The sequence below is a fragment of the Cervus elaphus genome, chromosome 11 (genome assembly GCF_910594005.1).
Source record: "Cervus elaphus chromosome 11, mCerEla1.1, whole genome shotgun sequence".
NCBI lineage: Eukaryota > Metazoa > Chordata > Mammalia > Artiodactyla > Cervidae > Cervus > Cervus elaphus.
This window is the reverse complement of record NC_057825.1, coordinates 23,488,045-23,515,951: the sequence shown is the minus strand read 5'-3', so window position 1 is coordinate 23,515,951 and position 27,907 is coordinate 23,488,045. Positions and strand designations below refer to the sequence as shown.

Sequence of the window (27,907 nt, the reverse complement as noted above, 5' to 3'; positions counted from 1 at the left end):
GTTACCTATTGTTTGAACCCATTTATACAAAATATCCAGAATGGGTAAATCCGCAGAATCAGAGGGTACCTTGTTGATGGCTGGGGAGAAGGGACAAGGGAAGAAAAGGTACAGTGACTAACCGGTTTTATTTTGAAGTGATAAAAAGGTTTTGGAACTAGATGGAGGTGGAAGAACACTGTGAATGTACTAAATAGCAATAAGTTATTTGTTTAAAAGTGGTTAATTTTATGTTATGCTTGTATCAGCGCAATGAAAAAATGATCCCATTAATCCTCTTCTCCCCACAAACCCCCCAAACAAAAAGAATGCATAGAATTAGAATAAGATGCCCTGTTGTCTTGTACTTTGACCTTTTTTTTTTTTTTTTTTCTGAATAAGGCTAGGTTTTCCCTACCTGTGTCCTATGCATGCTCTGTGTTCTCTGACTGGAATGTCATCCTCCGTCCATTTTCCACGTCCGAGTCTTATCCAGCTAGAAATGTATACATCACCATCAGGCTTTCTTTGTTCCTCTTCAACTCGCTTTATCTTTCTCAATGTACGTGTGTGTGCTCAGTTGTGTCTGACTGTTTGTGAACTCCTGCCACCCACCCTCCCCCCATGGACTGTAGTCCACCAGGCTCCTCTGTCCACGGAATTTTACAGGCATGAATACTGAAGTGGGTTGCCATTCGCTTCTCCAGGGGATCTTGCCAACCCAGGGACTGAACGCGTGTCTTGCCTCTGCCACCGTGGCAGCTGGATTCCTTACCCTTGCCTGGGAACCCCTCATCTTCCTGAAGCCTGTATCCAAAATCATCTCTTCATCCTTTGAGGACCCCTAGCACTCTTATCTGTAGGTCTTTTTTGGGGCAGTTACCCAATTTGACCTTAGATTATAGTTATTTATACCCATTTCTTAGTTATATCCTTGAGTGTGGGGTCTGTAATGTCTGATTTTTTTTTTTTCCTTTCACAGTGTAAGCACACAGTGTTCATTGGCTAAATATCAGAAGAAACCACACTTTTGAGGAGGTGTGGGAATATTTGTACTATGCCAACTTAATTTTTCTATAGCGTAGCCATCCTAGTTAGAACTCAGTGATCCAAAAGATTGATGAGCTCATTCCCTGGATTCAGCATTCAGCTGCTGCGACAGGTGTTCCCTGACAGATGGTGGGAGGACAAGGAGCACAGACAGGGACCTGGAGGCAGGGGAGGAGACCGTCACCTTGCTTTTAGCATGGGTTTCACAAGTGGAGACACCTGTTGTTTAAGCAATTTCCATGGAACAGCCTGGGCCCAGAGTGTGGAGCTTGGCTCTGTCAACTCTAGTACTGTTCGTTCGTGGTCCTCTGGCTCATCTCTGAATTCTGAAAGAATTCAAAAATTCTCTGAGTTCTGAAAATGTTTCTGCCAATAAGATGACTTCTTTTCTGACAAGAGTTCTTGTTAAATTTCTCTGTAATCTGTATATCTTTAAATTTACCCAAAGCCGAATCATAATTATTATTTGTGGGGCTTAAAGTTTTGAAGTGTTGCTCCACAGCACCCTTGTGTCCTCTAGAATGTAAGTGGGATGCTCCCATGGCATCACATAAACAGATGCTGGCAGGCACCTCTGCCGTGGGTGGAGGTGCAGCTGCTGATTCGGAGGCACTGAGAGCTTCTCAGGGGCCTTAGAAATGGTCAGATACGATCTTAATTTAGTTGATTATTTTCTGTAGTACATACCTTATTTTAATTCTTTGAAACTTAATCTTTTTTTTTTTTTTAATTAAGTAAGCTGGGACAATCCATTTCTTTCCCTAGTATATAAATAGCCTTATATGGCAACTTTTTTTTTTTTTTTTCTGATAAAGAATTGTATCTTCTGTTCTTGTAGTGACTTGTCACAGTAGTGGAGAGCAGAAAGTATTCTCAGGCTGTGGAAAAAAATGCCAGTTTTAATACTGTAACGTATTAGCCACTGATAATTTGGTAATAAAGCATACATGCTTATTCTCTTGCATTAGATGAAAAAGCACATATTGACGTAAGTAGAGCCTCACTTTTTTTTAGGCTTAAGATTTCAGATAACCCCCAGCTGATATTTTGTTGTTCCCTCCCCGCCATGCTCTTGTGATTCTGGAGGTTATGGAATTGCCAGTGGGCCTGGGAATTGTCAGACAGTGGCTTAATCTCGGTTGTTTTGTTATGTTTGAGAGATAGTGATGTGTCCTAACGTTCACAAAAGTGGGCATGACATTGTGTTGCCATGAGATTAGACAATGCATGTATTGAATTTGAGGATTGCCTGGCTATATATATATATTTTTTTTAATTTACTAGGTATTCAGTCATAGAAAGTTAGAAGTGGGGTTAACACGAAAGTTGTGGTCCAACCTCAGAGCTGTGGGAGCTGACACCTGAAGGGTTGCTCAGGTTATGAGCAGGGTAGCATTTACATCCAGGCCAGTGTTTTACTCACAACAGCATAGCTGTTCTCCTCCCAGTATGCACGTGTGTGTGTGTCTGCACGCACGCACAGAATTGTTAGTGTATTCTCCTTTCATTTGTATGAATTATATTCCTGCTGTCATTGTTCTTATGCTATTTTCTTCATTAAATTGAGTCACAGTACTTGCATGTGCACATCTTCAGTGTACGAACAATTGCTCTTCAAGATCTTGGAAATATATTTCAACTAGGTGTCACTAAGATCAAAGGAAAGCATCATTTCTGTTTTCTGTTAAAACAGTCCAGAGTTCTTGATGATGTTCTTATAATTTTCTTACCTTGTTGAACAAAGAATTTATGTGCCTGTGTTTCAAATTCAGCCTGGCTACGATGACCTTAATCCTGATTGGAGACTCTCTACTGAGAAGAGAAAAAAAATCAAAGGTGAGTTGTATGATGTATGATAATTAAAACCTTAAGAGACTCTTCATCTTTAGTAAAAGTACATAGGATAAAGAATATGTAGGAGAAGGAAAACTTTTTTTCTTTCTACTACTCTAGGTTCTCTGGCTGGGGCCTTATAAAATGGGGTTGACAAAAGATAGATTAATCAGAGAAATAAGCAGAAGTTTGTTAGTGTGTACTTTGAGTTGATACATGGAGTAACTCAGAGGGTTGATTAGAAATTGGACTTATATAGCATCAGAGAAAGTTTCTAGAGAAGTGTGAAGACAAAGGAAAAGTAGTTGGGATTTCTCAGTTCAGTTCAGTTGCTCGGTTGTGTCCGACGCTTTGTGACCCCACGGACTGCAGCACTTCCTGTCCATTGCCAACTCCTACAGCTTGTTCAAACTCATGTCCATCAAGTCGGTGATGTCATCCAGCCATCTCATCCTCTGTCGTCCCCTTCTCCTCCTGCCTTCAATTTTTCCCAGCATCAGGGTCTTTAAAAACGAGTCAGTTCTTCGCATCAGGTGGCCAAAGTATTGGCATTTCAACTTCAACATCAGTGCTTCCAATGTACTAACCAGGCCTGACTCTGTTTAGCTCCCAAGATCAGATGAGGTTGGGAGCATTCAGGGTGGTATGGCCGTAGACTGGAGTTTCTAGGAGTGGAAATACGTGGGGAAAGTAATGGGATACAAGCACTAGTTTGTGATGTAGATTCCTTTGGTGCTCTCTTTGGCCTCATAAGAGTTGAAATTTGTCTCCAGTCATGAACTCTTGTTCCTCCTGGCAGAGAGTGAAGAGAACAACTTTGTACATTTATGTCCTTTGTTGTTGGTATTTAGTCGCGAAGTCATGTCCAGCTGTGACCCCATGGACTGTAGCCCGTCAGACTCCTCCATCCATGGGATTTTCCAGGCAAGAATACTGGAGTGGTTTGCCATTTCTTCCTTTAGCAGATCTTCCAGACCCAGGAACTGAACCCATGTCTCCTGCATTGGCAGGCGGATTCTTTACCACTGAACCACCAGGAAAACCAAAATTTATGTCCTACTTTTAGGCAAATAGAGGACAGAGAGCTTTCCTGGTATCTTCTTCTTCCTTGCCTCCAGCCCCAAATAATCCTTATGCCAAAGTGGTATATTTTGAGGTGGCATATTCTGCCACCCTACGTATGAAAGTCTCTAGATACCTCTTCTTCACTTTGGAGGGAACATTAAAATTTCATAGAATGGGGACAAGGCAACAGATCCAACTTTCTGCTGGTCAGTTGTTAATATTTCGAGTTTTCCCAAGGCTGAGTCAGAGCTGTGTCAGGCAGCATGGTTCTCCTGTCTCAAGCCAGCATGGAGACGGCAAGTTCACAGGTCATACGTGTGGTCCTTTGTAAATGAGCGTGCAGGAGATTGCAGAAAGGGATTTCTCAAAGGGGAAACTGAGCAGTTATCGCTGGGCCTGGGCTGAGCATGTGGTAGGTAGTAAGTAATGAGAGATTGGAAGGATTTTTTTTTTCAAACATTTCCCATGTCTAAATTATTATTATTTTTTAGTAATGAGCATGTATTACTTTTATAAATAAATAAAACCTGCATTATTTACAGTTAATTAGAAGCAGTAGTGATTATTTAATTGGTAGATGAAAACTAAAAACAGAAATTTAAAAATTAAGACTTTGACTAATCAGTTCTTTCTTTTTTTCTGGTGAAACTCCCCTAGTTCAATACTTCTGAATTTTTAAGTGTCTCCTATAAAATGAATCATAGTTATCAGGCTTCAAAATCTTTATTAAATTATGCTTCTAATTACGTTTAAATAGATTAAAAGTACTGATTCATTTATATCATCTGTCATGTTCATATATTCACTTTTGTTAAATAATCATCCAAAATACTCGTTTAGAAAAACATTTTTGAGAAAATAATTTGTCAAAGCAGAAGGTTGACAACATATTTAAATGATTTGCTCTTTTTCGTCCCCCCTTTACGTTAAGCTATAAGCTGAGGAACATTGATTTTCATGTTTTCTTGGAATTCCTTATTTGTATAGATTGCTTTAGGCTTAAATAGGAAAAAGATGTTGAGTTATTATAGTCTTTGTTTTTAATTAAAATAATGGGTTATTCTAATAGAGTTAATTTCCTATTTTATTTTTTGCTTGGTGGTGCTTTACGACTTCTGGGATCTTTGTTCCCCGACCAGAGATCAAACCCAGGCCAGGGCAGTGAAGGCACTGGTGCTAACCACTGGACCACCAGGGAATTCCACTAACCTATTTTGCTCAAATGTTTACATATATTTTAAAGTTTATGGTTTACTGTTTTATGTATTACCTTTGAACCTCATCAGATTGTCAGTGGAACAAGTAAGGTGTGAAAAGGGCAATAAAATTAGGATAAATATCATGCTGTTTCCTTTTGAATGCCTGTTTGGTGAACCACGATTCATTTTTCTCTTCCCCCACCCCACCCATTTCTTTACTGGTCTTGAATGGATTTTCCTCTTTCTGATTAGTTGCTGGTGTGTGTGCTCAGTCGTGTCCAACTCTTTGTGGGCCCCATGGACTATAGCCCACCAGGCTCCCTTGTCCATGGAATTTTCCAGGTGTGAATACTGGAGTGGGTTGCTGGGTATTTCTTCAGGGGATCTTCCTGACCCGGGGATTGAACCCACGTCTCTTATGTCGCCTGCACTGGCAGGCAGATTCTTTACCACCAGTGCCACTTGGGAAGCTCCAGTTGCAAATGTAGGGGAGAAAAAATTCTTTTTCCTTCTACCCTACTAGATTCTGAAATCAACTAAGACCCAGTAAATTGGACTAACAAAGAACCGATTAATAAGTAAAAAAGCGTGCACCTTTATTTACTATGTTTTAGGGACATGGGCACCTTCGCAAGGAGATGAAGACCTGAGGAAGTTAAACCCTATCAGTGTTATTCTAGGTTGGATGAAGAGTGGAAAGTTGTGGAAAACCTTGACAGGACACAGGGTCTGAGCTCAGGATAGTCAGCTGGGAGAGACTTAGCAGGCTTGTCTGCCCGTTTTTTCTCCCCTCTGTCTTTGGAGATAAGGATGCACCTCTCCTCCAGGTGTAGCGAGGGCACCTCCCACATGAAGATCTTACGACCTGCTACAGAGGGAGGTCGGTGTCCTTCCTGAACCTGCCACTTACCAGTTCATACCTGTGTTTAAGTGTTGAAAATGGTGACATATCTCTGAATATTTTTCATTTTTGAGCAGAAAGACCTTAATATATTTACCTCTTCATCCTAGAACTTTGGACTTTGGCAAATCGCTGGCATTCAGATTTTTGTTAAATAAATTACCACTTTGAATCTTATACTTGGACTTCCCAGGTGGCTCAGTGGTAAAGAATCTGCAGTGCAGGATATGTGAGTTCGATCCCTCGGTTGGGAAGATTCCCCTAGAGGAGGAAATGGAGGAAAACCACACAAGTATTCTTGCCTGGAAAATCCCATGGACAGAGGAGTCTGGTGTGCTACAGTTCATGGGATCGCTAAAGGGTTGGACATGACTTAGAGACTAAACAGTAGTCTTAAATTTGAGTCATAATCTGAGTGATGACTTATATTTTATTCTTATTATTTGTCATACCTTTAGGGCTCAAATATGTTTTTAAAATTGGTTATTGGACTAAGTGTATTGTATGTAACCCATATTGATGGATGCATTTCTGTTCATTACTTTTTCCCCCATTAGATAAGGAGTCTTTTTACCCACTGATAGATGTGAATTGGTGGGGGGACAGCGCAGTGATTTTGGCTCGCTGCTCTGGTGCTTTGACTGTTTCATCAGTGAAAACTTTGAAGAATTTACTAGGAAAGTCATGTGAATGGTTTGAACCGTCGCCTCAAGTCACTGCTACCCATGATGGGGGATTTTTAAGTTTGGAGGTAATTCTTCCTTTTTAAAGCAACGAGTGTGTTTGAGAGTAGTCGGGAAGATCCTCTGGAGAAAGGCATGGCAACCCACTCCAGTATTTTTGCCTGGAGAATCCCATGGACAGAGGAGCCTGGCAGGCTATAGTCTATGGGATTGCAAAGAGTCAGACATGACTGAGTGACTAACCCTACTCACTACTACTGTGTATTACACCAGGAATTTAAATGTCTGATTTTTAATTTTGATTATCCTATTATTTAATCTTATCTTTTTTTCTTTTTTAACATTTCCAAAAAAGAATTATTATTAGAATTTCACAGCTTCATTGGGGACATAATTTACATACCACAAAATTCATTCATTGTTAAGTGTATAATTCAATTATTTTTAGTAAATAGGAAGAACTGTGCAACTGTCACCACAACCCAATTTTAGAACATTTCTGTTGCACCAAAAACTTCCTTCCTTCTTATTTATAATCTCCACTCCCACCCCCTCAGTCCCATGCAACCACTGATGTGCTTTCTCTATATTCTCTTATCTCTTCTGGGTAATTCATAAAAATGAGATCAACACTATATAGTCTTCTGTGTTTAGATTCTTTTACCTGGTAGAATGTCTTTGACATTCATTCATGTTGCAGTTAAAACCAAAAGTTTCTTATTGGAATCAGAGCTTGAGTGCAGTATAAAAAAATCTAATGTTTAGTAAGTTTAAAAAATTGCATTTGTATAAGAAAGAAAAACATTTTTAGTCTTTTTGTTTTCTATAAAGCACTTTTCTCTAATGGACAAGATAGACTTTTTCCCCTAGATTAGTTATTTAAAAACATAAAGAATATTACTACCAAAGAAATACAGTCTTTAACCTATTTCTGTGAAATATGACAACTTAAAACTTTTGGTTCTTCTGTTAAAAAACACTTGTTTATCATGTCAAAAAAATTTGAGATGAGTGTAGTATTTTAAAGTTATGTTTTGGTCATTTAAAATTCTTATTTTATTTCCAAGTTAATGACCTTCAATAGTTTTCACTTCAATGCAATTTGACAATTCTTTTTTACCCATAAATTTGGTACTCAGTCTAAAGATGTTATTTAAAGAAAATCATGTTTTAAAATCAAAGTCAACTCTGTTAAGTTTGGAATGAAAGTTATCTTTAGCAGGCAGCCTTCAGCCTCAGAACTTTGTGAAGCTTCGGACATTGTTTAAAAGTTGGGCAGAAGGGTAGCCATTCTTGGTAGAGCAAATAAATACCTTCATGTTCATTTGCTAAATAGATTGAAATAAATCATCTTTTCACAGCAGGTACAAAAATATCAAAAAGAAAGAATTTAACATTCTCAATTCCTTTACTTCCTTAAAATAATTACCAAGCATATATTGTCCCAGACCATATTGATAATCTATTATTAAAGCAAGCTTTAGTTTTAGAGATTTGGAACCAGTGACTTGTGTGCATATTTCTGGAGTTGTTGATGTATGTAGAGTTTGTTGTTGGGTTCCTTTGAATTCCATGCTTAGTCTTAATCTTACTGCTGATGTAATGCATCAAACCAGAGTAGAATTAAAATGCCTTTTCCATTAGCTCTAAAAACTTGTCTTTAGTTCCTCACTGTTCATTTAATATCTCCTTTTTCAATTCAGTGCGAGATTAAACTTGCCCCCAAACGATCCCGTTTGGAGACGAGGGCGGGAGAAGAAGAAGAAGGAGAAGAGGATTCGGATTCTGATCAGGAAATCTCTGCCAAGACTCGCTACTTTGGCTATATCAAACAGGGCCTGTACTTAGTGACGGAGATGGAGCGGTTCGCACCGCCCCGGAAACGCCCGCGAACCATTACTAAAAACTACCGCCTGGTGAGCCTGCGGTCCACGACCCCCGAGGAGCTCTACCAGAGGAAGGTGAGGGTGTCCTGTTCCTGTGCATTTCACAGCTTCAGTTTTGATTGTGTTGAGAAAAACATTATTTTTTTTAATAAAGGAAGACATTGAAAGCGGGATTGTTTTATTATTGATGTGTTGCAAACGTCAGTATGAAAAGGCTGCTGAAAACGCCGCTGCTCTTTGTGCCTGAGCGCTCCCACAGGAGCGGTGGGTGGAGGTGAGCTCGCCTGGACCCCTGTCCCCTTGGCGGCTCCGCCCAGGTTTTCACTCTGCTTCGTGTGGCCTTCGGCTCTCACCTCCTCTGTGCCGAGGACAGCTGTCTGCTCAGGCTGCAGCGGGGGAGGGAAGGACTTGCAGGCTGGATTTCTAGTCGGGGGGTTGCCTGGGAAGCAGATTGGATCAGCACTGAGGACCCCACGTGTCTGTGCTGCAGCGTCGGGGAGGAGTCCTGCCGCCCTGTTTGTGCTGGCTTTGCTGTTTCACTCTGTAAGCACAGGCGATTGACCTCTGTTTCTCATTTTTCTGGTAAAGCGCTTAAATAGGTACTTGATCTCTCTGCCCCTCATCATGTTTGTGAGCCTTCTGGTGCCGCAGGGCATGTGGGGGTGGTTAGGAGTGCGTGACCTCCACTATTGCCATTCATTCTGCCATCACAGTGACACTGCGACAGCTCGGTAACATCGCATTCCTGTTCCATTTCCTTGTCCAAAGATCGAAAGTGAAGAGTATGAGGAAGCCTTGTCCCTGGCTCAGACCTACGGCCTGGACACTGACCTGGTGTACCAGAGGCAGTGGAGGAAGTCAGCGGTCAACATTGCTTCAATTCAGAATTACTTGGTATGTTTACATAGTTTGATAACATGTAGTAAGAGTCATAGTCCTTCCCCTGGTGGCTTAGATGGTAAAGAATCTGCCTGCAATGTGGGAGAACTGGGTTCAATCCCTGGGTTGGGAAGATCCCCTGGAGAAGGTAAGGTTCATACTTAATGGAATATCTCATGGCTGTAGGGCTTCATATTGGAGTACTTTTCACTGATGACTTTTCTTTGTGAAGCGTTTTATTCAACCTCGAAAAATTGTCTTGTTATCAGGTTCTGTTGGCTCTGCAGCTGGATTGTTGGTACCAAAGACCTGTGAGCAAATATTCCCTGATAAACCAGCCAAGTACCTGGTCTTGGCCTAACCCCTTTCCCTTCATCCACCTCAGTTCACAGCCATAAGTCAGGGTCCTGTCAAGAGTCAGGAACCACACAGGAATTTGAAGAGAGACAGTTTTAATACAGAGAATTATTTCCTGATAATGAGAGATTAAGTGTATGAGAGCAAAGAGAACTTGAAGGAATAACCTGGGGCTGAAGGGAATGTTTCCAAGGAGGTGGGAAACTCAAGAGGGGAGGTGGTGGTCAGAAAACACTGGAGACTGATAAGTAGGAAATGCCCCCACTAGCAAGAAGGCTGGTAGATAAGGAACTATGGCCAGGATTGAAAGGAAAAAAATTCGCACTGGAGTGCAGGCAAGCCTAGTTTAGGAAGCTTCCCGTTCAGGTGTCTGGGAGGTTCATGGGGAGGAGTCTGTCCATGGCAGTCCAATCGACGCTAAGTGGGACATTGTCCTCTGAAGAAGGAAGCAGACAGAAAGCATCACAAGATGGTCCTTTGACAGCACTGCTGGCTACCCAGACACAGGCGCTGGAAGAACCGGCACATATCTGACTGGAGACCAGAGGCTCTTCCTTTCCAGGACCCGCCCCCTGCAGCGCCCTCTGTTGACAAAGCTTAATATCATGTTGGCCTCAAATGGGACACGCTGTTTATCTCTCTTAGCTAGCTCTGAAGAGTACCTTTGAAGTTGAGAGGCAAAAAATAGATAACTGACATATCAGTCTTGTCAATACCCCCTTTTTGCTTCAGTTCTCCAACTGTATCCTCCTTACTACCGCGTTACCACAGTTACAGGTACTATGCAGCCTGTTAATTTGGATCCTTGGTCCCTTTGTAAGAAGTAGTTGAACTCATACCTATTTTTAGCAGATTGTGAGTTCTCATTTAGAAAGGAAAATATGTTTACATTTAGAAATATTCTAAGAAATGGGAAATTTTCATGGTAATTGTTTTCCCTAAAAATTCATGTACATGAGTAATAAAAAATAACAATCTGAAAAAGTTGTATGTAAGAAGTTGATGCTTTAAGCCAAACAGGAAGATAAACTGTTAATAGAAATAAGATATCAGAGATAAGAGAGTATGAAGGATAATAAAGGGAGAAGACAAAGTTGCTTGTGTTTTCTTTAGAATATCAGAACACCAAACATGTTTTATCTTTTTTCTTTTGTGACTCAGGACAGTGAGCTCATGAGTTCATGTATATTCACTTAATGGCCTTTTCTGTAACACAGTAAAGGGCGGTTTTGGTCTCTGATGGAGCTGACAGATGTTAGGAGAGACAAAGCATGTACTTTTTTTTTTATTGGGGGAAATGCTTAATTCAGAAAAATAAATAGGCAGTGAAGAGTAGAAGCACTATGCCAGAGATGGTGAAGGGGTACAAGAGTGGCATAAATATGGCCTTGCTTTTTGGGAGCTTTTAATCTTATTGAGAGGACAAGCTTCATCTGTAACCTACTTTGACCATCCAAGAGATTGCAGACAAATGCTATGGGCACCTAGTGAAGATAGCAATCATTTTAGACTCTACTATGGAAGTCTTTATATAGGAAGATGTTTGGGGCAGGGATTGGAAAGGATTCAAAGTAGAGTTAGAAGAGATGAAGGCATTGTTAATGGGATCAGTGGTATGAGCAAATTAAAGAAAAATGAGCTTGACTCAGGAGGCCTAATCTGTCTTATTCATTGCTATATTTTCATGGCACACAGACGGTACTCAGTAAATATTTCTTGGATGAATAAATGGGCTCTGTAAGTAAACCAGTCTGTTGGATGTGATATTGCATGATAGTGAACACTGGGGTATATGATTAGGCAGATACATTGATTTGGGTTCAAGTGGGAAACCTTGCCAAGGTGTTATGTGTCAATGACATGGACTGGTATGGAGGCCTCAGACGTGGAGAGGGAGATGTGAATTCAGAGACACCTGAGGAAAGAATTGATATGAGGGAATGTGTAAAGGAACATATAGGGTATGAGCCAGATTTTACTCTAAATTTGTATCCACAAAGACTCTAGGAAGAGGGCAAGTCAGGGATTTCGAATGGAGTCAGAGAAAGCTGTTGGGAGGGAAGAATGGCCCCTTAGTCTTCCCAGAGAACAGCATGGCTTGATTTTTCATGATTGAATCATTGTCTGTGCCTTGGGGTACAGCTCGTGGCCAAGTAAATACAGAACCTTGATGTACTAAACAAAACCTTAGTTTTATTTCAAGGTTAGACATATTTGTCATAGTAGCATAAATCTTGCCTTACTTTTTTATTTTCTGTTCTTTCATACAGCCCAAATGGAAACTGAAGAACAGTTAAAAAAATTTGGAAAGATCTGTGTTTCCAAGAAAAAGTCATCTGAGTTTTGTGTTTCAGTGTGTTTCATTAGAAGAAGGAAAGCAGGTGGAATCATATTCCCTACATTCAGTCCTAATCACCATTAGGAAAAAAGCTTTTTAATGGTGAGGTGTTCCAGCAGGTGCCTGTGGCCAAGCTCTTAGGTAGCTAGCTGTGATTCTGGAAGGCAGTTCTCAGGTGCTGTCAGATGTCATGGGTTCTTTAATGCCTCTGTTTTTTGGTTTCTCTGTATCCAGAGTAAAATAAAGAAACGATCCTGGGTTCTTCATGAGTGTTTGGAAAGAGTTCCTGAAAATGTAGATGCCGCCAAGGAACTGCTTCAATATGGATTAAAAGGCACAGACCTGGAGGCTCTTTTAGCCATAGGGAAAGGAGCAGATGATGGCAGGTTGGTTACAGAAGGATGTGGATTCGAAGGTGACTTTGTGAAAACTTTTTAAACTGAGACATTGGAAAGGGTCAACTTTTCTTTATTTAGGTTACTCTGCAATGGAGCAGTTGATTTGACTAATGATTTTTTTAATCTGAGGTCACAGTTTTCTTTCTTCTGAGTGAAATATGTTTACATATGATAGCTTGATGCTAAGAAAGGAGCAAATTCTACAAACATTTATGAATGCTGGCAGCGTCTAAGCTGTGGGTTTAGGGTGATGCATACCTGGGTGTGCTTACTGGTCAAATGAACCACCACAGGCAAGCCTGAGTTTCATTCACGTTCTTTATCTGTATCGTTGTATCCTTCCTCAGAGCATTATCTTGATTAAATTATTTATCTTGTGAAACCACCTCATAAACTTTTAAGCACCACACAAATGTCAGTTAATAACAATAATAAAGTTATTTGACAGAGGCTGCTGTTCATCAGACATTTGGAACATTATATCCATGGTATATAAATGTGATGGTGTCTTTGATAAGTAATTTAAATGAAACCAACCTTTATTACCATTTTAAGACCTTAAATAGAAGTGATTCACATTATAAATTCTGGGCAACATTTTCTTCATAGGCTGTTTCACATTGCATCACTGTAACCTCCCATGTTTTCCTAAGCAGCTTTCATTTTCTTGGTATTCAGAGTTTCTGCATGTGATGATTACTGATGACTTCTTGCCCACCCCATGGATATAAATGAGAGAATCGCTTTGGTTATAACATATAGCCAAAGCTTTCTTTTAAAGGGTTGGTTGTTTCTGTTTCTGCAGAAAACAACTTAATAAAATCAAAGTAGGGAAAAGTACTTCTTCACTATATGAAATATATACTTATATATATATATGTGTGTGTGTGTGTGTGTATATATATATATAAAGAAAACACACTCCAAAGAAATTTGAGTTTTCTTTTTTTTCTGTCACAGATTTATACTCCCTGGTGAGATGGACATTGACAATATTTCCTACGAGGAGCTTTCCCCAGCTGAAGAAGAACCTGCCGAGAAGAAAAAGGAGAAGGAGCTCAAAAAGAGACGAGAGCTACTTAAATTAGTGAACTTTTCAAAGTAAATGATATATTACTGTTCCTTTGATAATTTCTTTAAAATAGTGACCTGAGTGTGTTCCTTGCTAGTGATAACTGCTCTACATTATTCCAGCAACTCAGGTCAAGTGCATTTAGTAGTATTGTACACTGGTGCTTTTGTGTGTTGTCCCATGAGTTTGGGGCTTAATGGAATATCGATCATTTTTATTCTATTTTAGATCTTAGAGAAATGTGCTTCCAGGTAAATATAAGTGGCCTAATGTAGTTTTTCAAAACAGGTTAACGCTGGAACAAAAGGAACTTTGCCGTTGTAGACTGAAATTATTAACCTACTTAGATCGGCTTGCAACATACGAGGTAAGGAGTAGCTTTAATCAGAGCAATTATATTCATTCAGTCTGTCATTACACATGCTGTGGCTGCCTTCCTGTGGAATATTCTTGGTCTTTAGAACTATTTATGTGGGAAAAGTTTGCACAGAAGCACGTTCTCTTGTATATCATTTTTGCTAAACTTAGGGATTCGTGAGAGGCCAGAAGTTGCTTTGTTAGTCTAGGGAGTAGAAATGTATGCATTATCTCAGCATCTGTGTTTCCTAGATTTATAATCCTTTTCATTTATTTTTATTTTACATTTAAACTTTTGGTTATGGTAGATAGCTATCTATAGTAGCAAATTCAGTATCCACTGGGGTTTAATAATCCTAATATGAATATTCTGACTTGCTTTATTTTAATGATTTATTAATGTCTTGAATTTAGTTGGCTAAACTTTGATCCTAATGATGGCCAAAATTAGACACTTGAACTTAGAGCAAACTTGAAAATTGTTACTTCAGGGCAACAAACAGAAATGTCCCATGTTGGACATTTCATTAGTGCCCTGTCCTGTCAGATTTGTTAAAGGTGTGAGAAGCATTTCTTAAAATATACATAGCTTAGATTGCTTTTCGTGTGACCCTCATAGTTCAAGTTACCCAGGATTTAGTATATATTTCTAAACTTTTGAAGGGCTTCCCTGGTGACTCAGATGTAAAGAGTTGACCTGCCATGCAGGAGACCCAAGTTCGATCCCTGGGTTGGGAAGATCTCCTGGAGAAGGGAGTGGCTACTTACTCCAGTGTTCTTACTTGGAAAATTCCATGGACAGAGGAGCTTGGTGGATTATAGTCTATAGGGTTCGAAAAAGGGTCGACAGGACTTAACAGTTAACACTTTCACTTACACTTTCTCACCTTTGAAGTTTGACTTCATTTGTAGGTTGCTTCCTGCATCTGTCTGAGCCTCCCTTTTAGGGGCATACCTTGACTCTTGGTACTGGCACATAATAGGAGCTCAGTACATGTCATGTGTAGTAATGTGATACACGGCCCCAGAACAGTGGAGGTATTTAGTACTCCTGATGCCTGTAGGCAAAGAAAAGCATTTGATTCTCCACCAGTAAATATAACAAATATTTTCAGACAAAATACTAGTGACAAGAGAACTATTTCTATGGCTTTTAGAAGGCATGGTTATTTTATATCATTTCATACAAACAAGTTACAAAACATTTCTAATAGTTTTATCTGTAGTACAACTAGCTTGACTGTTGGCTGGTCATATTATTTTAAAGCATATTGCTCTATTATGTCTGAGTTCTATGATATTTAGAGGTAATATATAAAATTACTGATGCTGGTACAGCTATAGTTTATTATTTTTTATACTTAGTTTCACTGATGAGATCTTAAAAAAGTTCCATAAAATGTTCAGAGTGTCATTATCCAGTTAATTTTCTGTTTTTATTCTTTAGTTACTGAATCGCTATTTCCTATTTGACAGTAGTAAGTACATTTACTATTACATGGTAATAGTGACATTTAAAGTATTTGTTGAGCCCACAAAAAGAGAATTAAGCTAAGCTTTTTAAAAGTAGGTGAAGTTGATGAATTTGGCCATTAAAACTTAGAAATGAAGATATTCTGATATAACCGTTGACCAGCTGGATCATGGCAGAGATAGGCATTGCATTTTAATCACAAGGCGTGGCTTATTTTACTACTGTGATAAATGAGATTAAAATGGATTCATTTAAATTTTATATGAATGCCTATTTTACACCAGATGTCATCCCAGTGCTGGAGGTAGAGAGATGAACAAGGGATAATCCTTGTGGAGTCCTCATTATATGGGCAGTAAGTAATGATAATGAAGATATGAAGAATTGATGGAGCATAATGGAGGAAAACATTAAATTTTTCCTGGGGATGTCCGAGAATATTCTTATGTAGGAAGTGGTATTCAACTACTCCTTAAAAAAAGGAAGGGCGGCTTAGGGGGCTATAGGACTACCATGTAGGAGACGCGAGCATGGATGCTCCCTAAGGGTAGTGGGCTTGTTCTGTTTGCTGCAGTATCCCCCAACTCTCAGAAAGAGACCTGGCTTGTTGAGGAAATTAGGAGGAAAGATTTGTTGAGGAAACCAGTAGGTACGAGAATGCCTTAGAAATACCAACAGATTTGTTGAGGACTTCTGTTTGTTAGCCAGTGTACGTACTTAATTCAGGTTATTTCTTGACAACCCTTTGAGGAAGGTGATGTATCCTCTCAATTTTATGGATGTGAGGCTTTAAGAAGGTAAGTATTTTGTCTAAATCAATAGGAAGCAAGAGCCTCCTGTGAGCATTCTTTTTCTTCCCTCTTTCCTATCTCAGTAGGTTAATGCAGTTAACAAATATTATTGGTTATTTATTTTCTGAAAGGCAGCATGCTAGGTATCTGGAAAAGTGAAAGTGAAAGAAAGTGTTAGTCACTCAGTAGTGTCCCAACTCTTTCTGACCCCATGGGTTGTAGTCCACCAGGCTCCTCTGCCCACGGAATTCTCCAGGCAAGAATACTGGAGTGGGTTGTCATTCCCTTCTCCAGGGGATCTTCCCAACCCAGGGATCAAAATTGGGTCTTCTGCACTGAAGGCTGGTATCTGGGGTTTAGTGTTAACGGGAGCGACATGAGCCTGAAGTCATCCACTGCAGTGAGGAGACCTACAGTTGCTGCTGCCATGGCTGACTCCTGTCTGTCCTCTGTGTTTCAGCTTCGCTGCCCCTAGGGAAGCCTTCCTGTGTGTTAACACCCTTCCTATGTGTTGTGCGTTACCTCTTCCTGTTGCCCGTTTGTCTTGCCAACTAGATTTTTTGAGCTCCTTGGAGAGCAGGGAGGGTGTACTGTTCATGTTATCAGCACTGTCTATCACAGTGCCCCTAGCACATAACTGACACCTAATAACTATCTGATTAAAGAATGAATAGTTTCATCTGCAATTCACATGGATCACTTCAGCAGTAGTAGAGTTAATCCAGAGTTCTAACACAGATGTAGCAGGTGCTCATGGTACACAGCCGTGTGTAACTCTTGCTTCCTCGTTTTTACCAGGTGGTGGATTTGGGTTGTCCTACTGTAATTGATTTCATAGCCTATTTCATTTACTTCTGGATTAAAAAAAAAAAATTAACAGCATTTATAAATACAGCCATTTTCCAAATAAAAGAAAGAATGCAGATGTAGTACTTTAGTTAGCAGTTGAGAGTTTTACTCAGGCCTTATTTATTTAGGTAAGCAGAACTGTAATGGTTTTTAACATAGTCTTGTCACCCATGTTTTAAAAGCCTTTTCATAAAATCACGGCTTCCCCTCAGGAAATCCTCGGAGTACCTCATGCATCTGGACAGAGATATGATGCTGAATTCTTTAAGAAGTTCAGAAGTCAGAATATTGTTCTCTCAGCAAGAACTTATGCTCGGGTAATTTCTTGTTTGTGAATGAAACAATTATAGTTATTAACACTTTCAGGTCTTTGAGCCATGCTGTTAATGTTATTGCGTGTGCATATCATTACATTTCCTTTTTTTAAAAATAGTAACAAATGTAGAGAAAATAGAATCATGTTAAAAATATTTTCTTCATCATTCAAGACTTCTAAAAATAAATTTTAGAGCACTAGATTGAGAAATGTGATACAGAACTGAAAAAATCAGGAATATTTCAAACCACTTCATATCAGAACTGCATTAAAAAAAGCTAATTGTAAGGTTTTGATGTTGTCATACAAGATCACTTCTTTATTTCTAAGGTTCACATTAGAAATGTACCCTTGCCTTCTTTACAGGAGAGTAATGTGCAGGCCCTGGAAATTCTGTTCACTTACCATGGGTCTGACCTGCTCCCTCACCGCCTGGCGATTCTCTCCAACTTCCCAGAGACCACATCGCCACACCAGTATTCTGCTTTACTGCCTGAAGCTTGGTATGTACTGTGTTCACTTTATTTTTAAATAAGAATTTTTGTTTTATGCTAAATATCTTAAAAAAAATTCTAATCTAAAACTTTTTTCTGATTATAAAATTATTTCTAAATTATTTTAAAGTGATTCAAATGTGTCAGCGTAACAAGACCACTTTAACTTAAGGAACATTAACTTTAGTTTCTTTTTTTCTCCTTGAAAGTCTCCTGCTACTGAAAAAAAAGAAAGACTCATGGTTTTATTGCTGTATACTCAGTATGTACTGTTTTATGATTGAGAGCAGTTTTTAGGATAACAGTATCTGTTTGAATTAGTTGTGTCTTTTAGAAGTTAAAATGTGGTTCTAACAACATTTAGTAGGTCCAGGGGACCCAGGAATGTTCTGGTGGTCCTGCTTAAGTGCAGCCAGGATTTGAATCTATGTTAGAGTCAGGTCAGTAAGCTCTAAAAATAGAAGTTATAAACTCCCTATTTTGTGTTTCTATTAGTACTAAAAATGTAATTCTTTATTATGATAAAAGTGAACAAAAAGGAAAACCTTGGGATGCACTATTTATTTTCAAACAATTTCTTTTAGATCTGAATGGTGATAAGTAAATGCATTTTATAAATATGTATTTATAAATATTTCAGAATCTAATTAATTTATTTTCTGCCTGTTTGCGAAATAGATCTAATCTGAATGGTAATGACTTTTTCTACTGTAAATTGTTAGTATAGAGAATGGGTCATTGTCTTAAAGTTTTTTCAAAAGGTAATTTCTTCTTAGATTTGAATGCATTTTTTGGCATTGTCTTCTGATGACTGTTTAGATAAACATTTGATTTTAACCTAAAATTTCAGAATTGGTTTGCAGAATAGTTTTACAATGCCCAGTGTTATGTATTGTTTTTGAATGCCCTGTAGTTCCTGCCATAACTGATTTAAATTGTAATAAATAGCTTAGGTATATCATTGCAGCAGAGATTAAATAGATATTATTTTGAGTCTTTCTTGTGGGATGTGTTGCTTAGACAAACTTTGAAAAGACTGATTTCTTGAGTCCTTAAGTTCATTTTAAACATAATGAGAAAATAAAGTTTTTTTTTTGTTGTTAATCTTTGTTTCTCAAGAAAGACTTTTCACGTTGAGTATATTTTTGCTATAGTTAGAAGGAGAAAGAACAATAGGTTTTAATAGTAATGTCTCTGTCTCCTTACAATTTTATATGACTACAAAGCAAAATTACAATTATATTTGAGGCATAGCTTCATCTGTGAGGTTTCATTAATTAGTCCTTTCTCTATATTCTCAAAATGCTTTTGTCCATTCTTATAGTGTAGCACTTTTTATGTTTTATTATAACCAGTCATTTTTATTACTGCTTTTCTCCCCCCTGTTCTCTTCTTTAATAAACATCCAGCCTTAAACTCACAGTCTCTAAGGCAGAGGCCGTGTCTTCCTGAGTTTTCAGTTTCCAGGGTCTAGGTGTTTGTGTAGTGGGTTCTCTATAAAGTTGTTTGCTAACTGGATAAATTAGTCCATTTTATGCCCATTTACAGAAAAGATTAAAGGATGTCCTGGAGGGGTTGCAAGTTTCACTAAGACTCCCAATGCCTTAAAGATTCAATTGCTATTTTAGCCCATAGCTGAAGCTTGCACTCTTTAATCCTAGTTTAAGTTTTAGTCTAATGGACATGTGGTGGTGGTAGTTTAGTCACTAAGTTGTGTTCACTCTTGGGAACCCATGGACTGTAGCCTGCTAGGCTCCTCTGTCCTTGGGATTCTCCAGGTAAGAATACTGGAATGGGTTGCCATTTCCTTCTCCAGGGGATCTTCCCAACCCAGGGATCAAACCCTGGTCTCCTGCATTGCAGGCAGATTCTTTACCAACTGAGCTAATGGACATGTAGATCCATAAAATGCAATCTTGAGACTTATTTCCCTTTTGAGGAAATAAATACATTCTTTGAGAACTTGGTATTCAATACCTTTTCAAATCACTTGGAAGCATTGGGTCAGGTGGACACAAAGTGTCTGATTGTTGGAATGTTGACCAAGCCCCTTCCACTTGCCTGGGGCTGTAGTTGGGGTTTTGAAATGACTGAACACAGTTCCTCTTAAGCAGGAGTCATAACATATGCTTTACCCACAAGGAACTTCTGTTCCTGTTTATAGCATCATGCTTTCAAACTGAGGACGAGATGGGTTGAAAAGACTAAATCTGCAGCCTTTTTTGCTTTCTCCTCAGTTAACAGTGTTTGCCAGCTCGTGAAATGATCTTGCCACTTTCTTGTTTACTGCCCAGAACAGCTGTAGAACTTTCTGTGTGCATGCCTTGTTTGTCTTTGAGCTTACGCATTGCTCAGTGGCAGAGCCTGTATTTCATCCTGCTTTATCCTGCTTCAGCCCCCCAACTTGTATTTTGCAAGTAGTAATGACTCTTTAATTATCCCTTGAATTGATTGGAAACCAGTCACTGAGCTCTAAATGTATGGCTCCCAAACACGGAGTGGCGGTTCACTCTTCTGCACTGGCTGTCTCCGGAACTTGCGAGGCCTGCTCCCTCCTCAGGGTGTTTCAAGGTCATTGTGCCCCTTTGTGGGGTGCCCTTCTCCTGGGTCTCCATATGACTCAGCCTCTTGCTTCCTTCTGTCTTTTGTACTCAAAGGCTCCCTCTTCAAAACACCTTTCTCAATCCCTCTTTCTCTTTGCCTCTACCCCCTCCTCACTCTTGAAGTGAGGAGTTTTCATTTCTTCATAGCATTTACACGTAACATATCATATTTTATCATTTATACAAATAGTGAAGTCGCTCAGTTCGTGTCCGACTCTTTGCAACTCCATGGACTGTAGCCTACCAGGCTCCTCCATCCATGGGATTTTCCAGGCAAGAATACCGGAGTGGGTTGCCATTTTCTTCTCCAGGGGATCTTCCTGACCCAGGGATCAAACCCTGGTCTCCTGCATTGCAGGCAGATGCTTTACCCTCTGAGCCACCAGGGAAGCCCCTAAATATGATAAAATCATATTTTATCATTAATTTGTATAACATATCATTTATTTGTCTTACCTACTTCATCTCATCTCCCTTCGCTCTTCTATTTACAATTTTACTCTCAATTTAAGTCCTTTTTTCCCTGCTTTATTTTCTTCCTAGCATTGATCATTAACTTAGTTGTGTTTTACTTATTCACTTGTTGATTATGTTTATTCTTCAAAAATGTCACCTCCAGTAGCACAAGGTTTTTTGTATGTTTTCTTCCCTTCCTTACACCCTGAACTTAGAATCGTTCATGGCATGTTGTAGGCACTCAGTAAATACTGATTGAATGAATGGACAAATGAATGAATGAATTAATATAAAATCTGTAAGGGAAGGATTTTATGTCTTGTTCACTAATGTAACCTCAGTGTCTCGAACACCTTGGGATCAAAGCAGTAACTCAGGAAGTTGTTTTGAATGGATGGGTGTGAATGGAAGAGCAGGTGGGTTTTACATTTTAGAGTTCAAGCTATTTAGTATGTTGATTAATAGTAGTGCATGTGTGCATGCTAAGTCGCTTCAGTCGTTACCGACCCTATAAACTGTAACCCACCAGGCTTCTCTGTCCATGGGGATTCTCCAGGCAAGAATACTGGAGTGGGTTGCCTTGCCCTCCTCCAGGGGATCTTTCCAAACCCAGGGATCGAACCCAAGTCTCTTACATCTTGTGCATTGGCAGGCAGATTCATTACCACTAGCACCACCTGGGGAAGCCCAAAGAGTAGTAGTAAATTATGCCAAATAGTCGACCTTTTACCTAATGTATTTTGAAATCCATTGACAAAATGTTTGCTTTGGCATTTAACCAAAGTTTGATTAACTAATTTTGATTGAACCAAATTTTTTGGTTATGACTGCTGTGAAGCTTCTTTGGTTTGTGTTATTTTAATGTTTTATATTGTCATCTTGCATCTTGCATCATCATGTGTATTTGACATTGGTGAAGAGTCACCAAGTTGTAGAAAACTTGGAAATGACATTTTCTGTCATAGGTGATAAATCCATTTGTTACCTACCTATCCTTAGTTTTCATTGCTGTTAACCATTTACATTTTATATTCTATTGGACTGCTTTAAAGTACAAAGGTGACATTTCTTACCATCTTTGTTAGCTTTCACAATTTCTGGTAATAGTTTTTTTTTTTTTTTGCTGAAAGAGAACTACGTTTTGACTTTGAGTATTTTTGATGCTTATAGCCTGTTTTAGAAAGCTTATTTAGGTTTTTTGTTTATGCCTCTTGTTTTATTGTAGAATCTTTCCAGAATGATGAGAGCAGTCTAGTTTAAAAGGTTGTGTTTTACAACAGTTACCTCTTGAAATAGTAAGACAGAAGGATAAGAGTATTGATTCTAGCTAGAGCCAAGTTGCTTAGATTTCTGACCTTGGACACATTTCCTAACTGCACCTCAGTCTTCATACCTGTAAAATGGGGATGACTATAGCACTTCATAGCATTGTAAGAATGTCTGAGTTAACGTAAGAATATCTGAGTTAATGTATGTAAAACACTGGGAACAGTGTTTGGCACCAAGTAATTGCTATTTAAGGCTTAAGAAGTATTAATGCAGAATCCCATGCTAAGGCCTTGTCCTTATATATGTCATAAGTAATTATTTTTAACTTTTTATTGCAATATTTTTATAGTTACAGAAAAGTTGCAAAAGTAATATAGAAAGTTCCCATATACCCTTCACCTGCTTCCTCTTCCTTTTTACATGATCATAGCACATTTTTCTGGAGAAGGCAATGGCACCCCACTCCAGTACTCTTGCCTGGAAAATCCCATGGATGGAGGAGCCTTGTAGGCTGCAGTCCATGGGGTCACGAAGAGTCGGACATGACTGAGTGACTTCACTTTCACTTTTGACTTTTATGCATTGGAGAAGGAAATGGCAACCCACTCCAGTGTTCTTGCCTGGAGAATCCCAGGGATGGGGTCGCACAGAGTCGCACACGACTGAAGTGACTTAGCAGCAGCAGCACATTTTTCAAAACTCTGAGATTACTGCTGGAATAATCCTGCATATAACGTGACATATGCATTCCTAAAAATCACTGCACCATGCAAAAAGTGCCATGAGAACTACAGAGCTTAAGGGGAGAGTGGGGTTAGTGGAATAAAATTAGGAATGTAATAAAAATTGTGCTATAGTTTTACAAGTATTAAATGATTAAGAAACACATAAATACTAAGATATGGCACTGACAAAGGCAGCTGTGGAAGTGGGTGTTGGGGCAATTGCAGTTTGTGTGTTATTGGGAAGAGGTTTGTGTTTTGAAAGCAAAATGGAACAGACCATACGATAATAATAGTTAATAAACTAAACTACGTATTTATTTGGATTTAACCAGGTTTTCTTGAAGTGTCATTTTTTGGTTGCAGTATCTGATCTAGGATACCACATTGCATTTAAGACTTCATTTACTTTCATGGAATATATGGAAATAAACTGTCATTTAGTACCTGTCACTCATGATGTTCTTTGACACATATATTTATTAGACAATGAATATTGATACCAGTATTTATATTCCCGGATTGCCTCTAGAATCAGCAAGGAAGGATTGAATTATATTTAGCATATATTGGGATATTGCAATGTTTAAAGTATTTTATAATGTAAGTGGCAAACCTCTGTTGATGGAAATAGAGTATCCAGAACACCTCATTCTTTTCATCATCCTTGAAAAGCTGTTTCTATAGTAACTTGGCAGTTTGTTTGCTTGTGAATATCTAAGTTTAGTTAGACTATTTGATTGAAATTTTGACTGTGAAAAATGTGCTATAATATGCATATGGGCTGTGCTTGTGCGAACCGGGAAAATGTGTTTTAGACATTTCCATTTTCTTTTCAGGGTTTGAGATTACTTGTGTTATTAACTGACTTAATTCTGACCATTCTCTACCTTTCAGTTCCACAGCAATTTATGTGATATATCACTAAGGCTGAAAATAAGAAGTGGCTGAGTGAAAAATTTTGTCACCAGTTGTTTAGATAGAATAGAATGTTAACCTAATCTTAGATTGGTATATACCTAGTCCCATATTTAGAACTGCTTCTATCCTACAGGGTAAAAAGCACTTATCCCCACCTTCATTTAGAACAGCCTTGCCAAAGCAGTCTGATAAATTGTGTGGCAAACCAATGCACGGAAGTCTCTTCCCTGTGACTTGCAGATCCAGGCCTCTTTGTGCCGCGAGTACTTTCGTTTAACTTGTGTGTTTGTCCCAGCATTTCATTTGCTTGCTAACCCTCAGTCATTCCTGCTTTTTCTCAGGCCTTAGTTCCCTTGATGCTCTCTACCCTACTTGATAATGCACCAGAAATCCAAGTCCCCAGAAATTTTCTCATTTTCATTGGGAAATGTTATCTGGTAAATAAGTTTTGAATCCTTTTTTCATTGATAAGTCTTTGTCACTCCCTGCAAACTAGAAAGCCTTTGGATGACCAATTTGGAATATGTTTTTGTCCTCGGAGGTCGCTAGTATCCTGTGGCAAGTTTATTTTATTTTGTTTTTTTTATGACCAGGCTAACAAATATTTCACAATCAAGTGCTTTGAATATAGTGATGAATGTAATGACTGTCAGATGATTGAATAATAGTTAGGTGAAGAAATCTGGAAAACACAAGGGATTGGTGTAGCAAAGTAAGTAAAATGTACACAGAAGCATTCTTTTTGAACCAATCTGGAAAGGAAACCTGTCTTTTGAGTTTTCATACTGCAAGCAAGGTAATAAACTAGTTGCAATTCTATTGTTGTCTTTAGGGTGATTATATGTATATCATTAGTGTATCATTGTGGGTCATACTTTTGGCGTGTGTATTTTTGACTCTGTTTTAAGCATAGGGGCCATTAGGGCCATTTGACCTTCATATTACTTTTTATTTAATCTTTTTTTTAAAATTGTAAAATATGTACAAAATTTAACCTACTTGACCATGTTTCAGTGTATGGTTCAGTAGTGTTAAGTACCTTCACACTGTTGTGCACCCAGCTTCCAGAATGCTTTCCATCATGGGAAACAAACCTATTAAATGGCAACTCCCCATTTTTCTCTGAACCAAGCCTCTGACAACCACCATTTTACTTTCTCTTTTATGAATTTGACTATACAGTATTTGTCTTTTTGTGACTGGCATAATGTCCTCAAGGCATAATACACTTTTAGTAAAATTAACATCACAAATAAGATTTAGAGTGGCTGGCCACCTGTGGGCCATGTTTCTATTTATGCTGCAGAAGTATTTCTTAAATGAAGGATGAATGTGAGTTCTAGTTCAGGGTGGGACATTATAGCACCATTATTGACTGACTCCCTGTGGAGAGCCTCTTCTTCATCCTTTGGTGATAAAGAGGGCATCCAAATGAAGAGAACTTCTAATATCTCTCTTCTAATACTTTGTCTTCTAAATCTTGAATTTGAATAGCCAAATATGAAGACTTTTCCTGTTCCTCCAACAACACAAAATTTGTGTTATAAAAGCAAAATATCAATATGCATTTTATTAGAATTTTCAGGACAGACTTGATTTACGTAAAAATAATTTACCTTTTAACTTAAATCATATAAATCAAGTAAAGAATTTACCTTTAAAAGATCAGATGACATTATTCCTGTTCTTCACAACTGAAAGGTAGGTAAGAGTTTACCTTTTTCCTATACTTTGAGTTTCAAATTAGTGATATTTTGATATTTAATGTTAGTTTGTGATTTTTTTCAGAGATGAAATAATTTGAACTATCTTTTTCATCAAAGTTGATTCTAAGCAGTTTTTGATTCAGGGGATAAACTATTGCCTAATTTTTTTTTCTCTTTTTTTTTTTCTTGAAAGGCAACAGAAAACAGTACCAGAGTCAATTATTGTTGGCTTACTTTCATAGTTTTAAGCATATTCTGGAGCTTTTTCTCCTATAAGAAATATATTACTGTAATATTTCTTGTGAAACATATGTTGATTTTTTAGTTTTAACGTTTTTTTCAGTGAAATTTATAATTAATCATGAGTACATATGAAACTGATTTAAAAACTGAAGCAATTCTAAATTTCCTTATATTATTTCATTCTCATTGAAAGAACAGTTTAAAGAAGGTGAATGAGTCAAATAAAATTTTGTGTTATCTCAATAAAAATTTAGGGAATATTTATGTACCAAGCAAAGTCATTATATTAGATTATATAGGTAGACAGATTTATTAGTTAGATGTGATCACTGTCTGTAGATAAATTAGAATCTAGTAGGGAAGATCAGACAGGTTGAGTATAAAAATAATTACCATAAAGTTAAAATGTGTGTCATAGGTGTATAGATAGCTGTATAGACAGGGGAGATTACTTTTTGTTACAAAGAAGGTAAATCAAGAAAGCCTTCTTGTCAGGGTGAAGTTTGACTAGGCCTTGAAGGTTGAGTGTGGTTTTTTTTCATGCAGGGAAGTTTGAATAGGAAAGAGTCATTTGAATAGGAAGGAGTCATTTGAATAAATAGTTTACCCGAAGTCCTTTCACATATTGTTGAGTCACAGAGTACAGAAGATGTTCCCAACTAACGTGTTAATTGAAAATCAGTGCAGAGGTTTTCCAGTAAACGATTACAGAACTCTTTTTACTTACATTTTTATGTTGCCCAGTCCTGATCATAATGATTTCTTTTTTCTTCTCTGAAAAGTTTAAAAAGCAGTTTTTATTGGGCATTCTCTTTCCACCTTTTTTTTTGGTTGCTGTTGTAAGAGGGAGACAGAGGATGAGCTAGTTGGATAACGTTACTGACTTAGTGGACATGAATTTGAGCAAACTCTAGGAGATAGTAAAGGAAAGGGAAGCTTGGTGTGCTGCAGTCTGTGGGGTCACAAAGAGTCGAACACAGCTTAGCAACTGAACAGCAATAAATGAAATGTCATCTAAAGTATATCCTGTATGATGAAATAATTATGGAAAGATTCAGTTCAGTTGCTCAGTTGTGTCCAACTCTTTGCAACCCCATGGACTACAGCACACCAGGCCTCCCTGTCCATTACCAACTCCCAGAGCTTGCTCAAACTCATGTCCACCAAGTCGGTGATGGCATCGAACCATCTCATCCTCTGTCGTCCCTTTCTTCTCTTGCTTTCAATCTTTCCCAGCATCAGTGTCTTTTCCAAAGAGTCAGTCCTTTGCATCTGGTGACCAGAGTATTAGACTTCAGCTTCAGCATCAGTCTTTTCAATGAATGTTCAGGACTGATTTCCTTGAGGATTGACTGTTTGATCTCCTTGCAGTCCAAGGGACTCTCAGGAGTCTTCTCCAACACCACGGTTCAAAATAGCAATTCTTCGATGCTCAGCTTTCTTTATGGAAAGACTGAAGCATTACTATCACTTTTTTGATTATAGAGAGAAACATAAAAGTGTTTCTTTTCCCTTTAAAATTGAGAAATTGATTAGTTACCTAATCAAAATTCAATTCCCATATGTGCAGTTTATTTCTGAACTGCTATGAGCAGAGAACAACAAATTGGTTTATATTCTAGGCTTGAAGTAAGTATGTGGCCGTCTGCAGTGACTGTCAATATAGAGGCGTACAGGCAGCATGCTATAGAATGCTGGCAGTTTCTGAATCCCAGAGTAACCTGGTGGTTGGATCAGAAGGAAAGGCCCAAGAGCCTCTCTTGTCTGGGAACGCAGAGTCTTGGGTTGGAGGTGGGAGAATTGGTTTGCATGTCTCCTGGCACTGTGGGCATCTTAGATCTTGACTTAATTAGTTCTTGTCTTTCCATTAATTTAAAGCAACAAAATAGATGTAGGGCAATTTTATTGATTATGAAGGGGTAAGCAAACATTTTTGAAAAATTTTTTTGAACCTTGGAAAGTATGTTGATGTTTATTATATCTTTGTTCTTCTGAGAAGAGTTAAAGAAATGAAGCTGTAATGATTTACTAATTTATTTCTTTTTCTATTTGACGAATAGTTCATG

At 38.4% G+C, this 27,907-nt stretch overlaps 1 protein-coding gene across 1 annotated transcript in view; it reads left to right on the top strand.

Moving 5' to 3' along the window:
• Window positions 1-27,907, top strand: part of NBAS (NBAS subunit of NRZ tethering complex) — a 309,213-nt gene that overhangs the window by 70,226 nt on the left and 211,080 nt on the right. Inside the window, exons 13-21 of the mRNA XM_043917136.1 lie at window positions 2,802-2,865; window positions 6,585-6,778; window positions 8,414-8,671; window positions 9,365-9,490; window positions 12,405-12,556; window positions 13,529-13,669; window positions 13,929-14,007; window positions 17,324-17,428; window positions 17,794-17,930. Coding sequence (XP_043773071.1) covers window positions 2,802-2,865; window positions 6,585-6,778; window positions 8,414-8,671; window positions 9,365-9,490; window positions 12,405-12,556; window positions 13,529-13,669; window positions 13,929-14,007; window positions 17,324-17,428; window positions 17,794-17,930 — 1,256 coding nt within the window. The remainder of the gene's footprint in view (window positions 1-2,801; window positions 2,866-6,584; window positions 6,779-8,413; window positions 8,672-9,364; window positions 9,491-12,404; window positions 12,557-13,528; window positions 13,670-13,928; window positions 14,008-17,323; window positions 17,429-17,793; window positions 17,931-27,907) is intronic.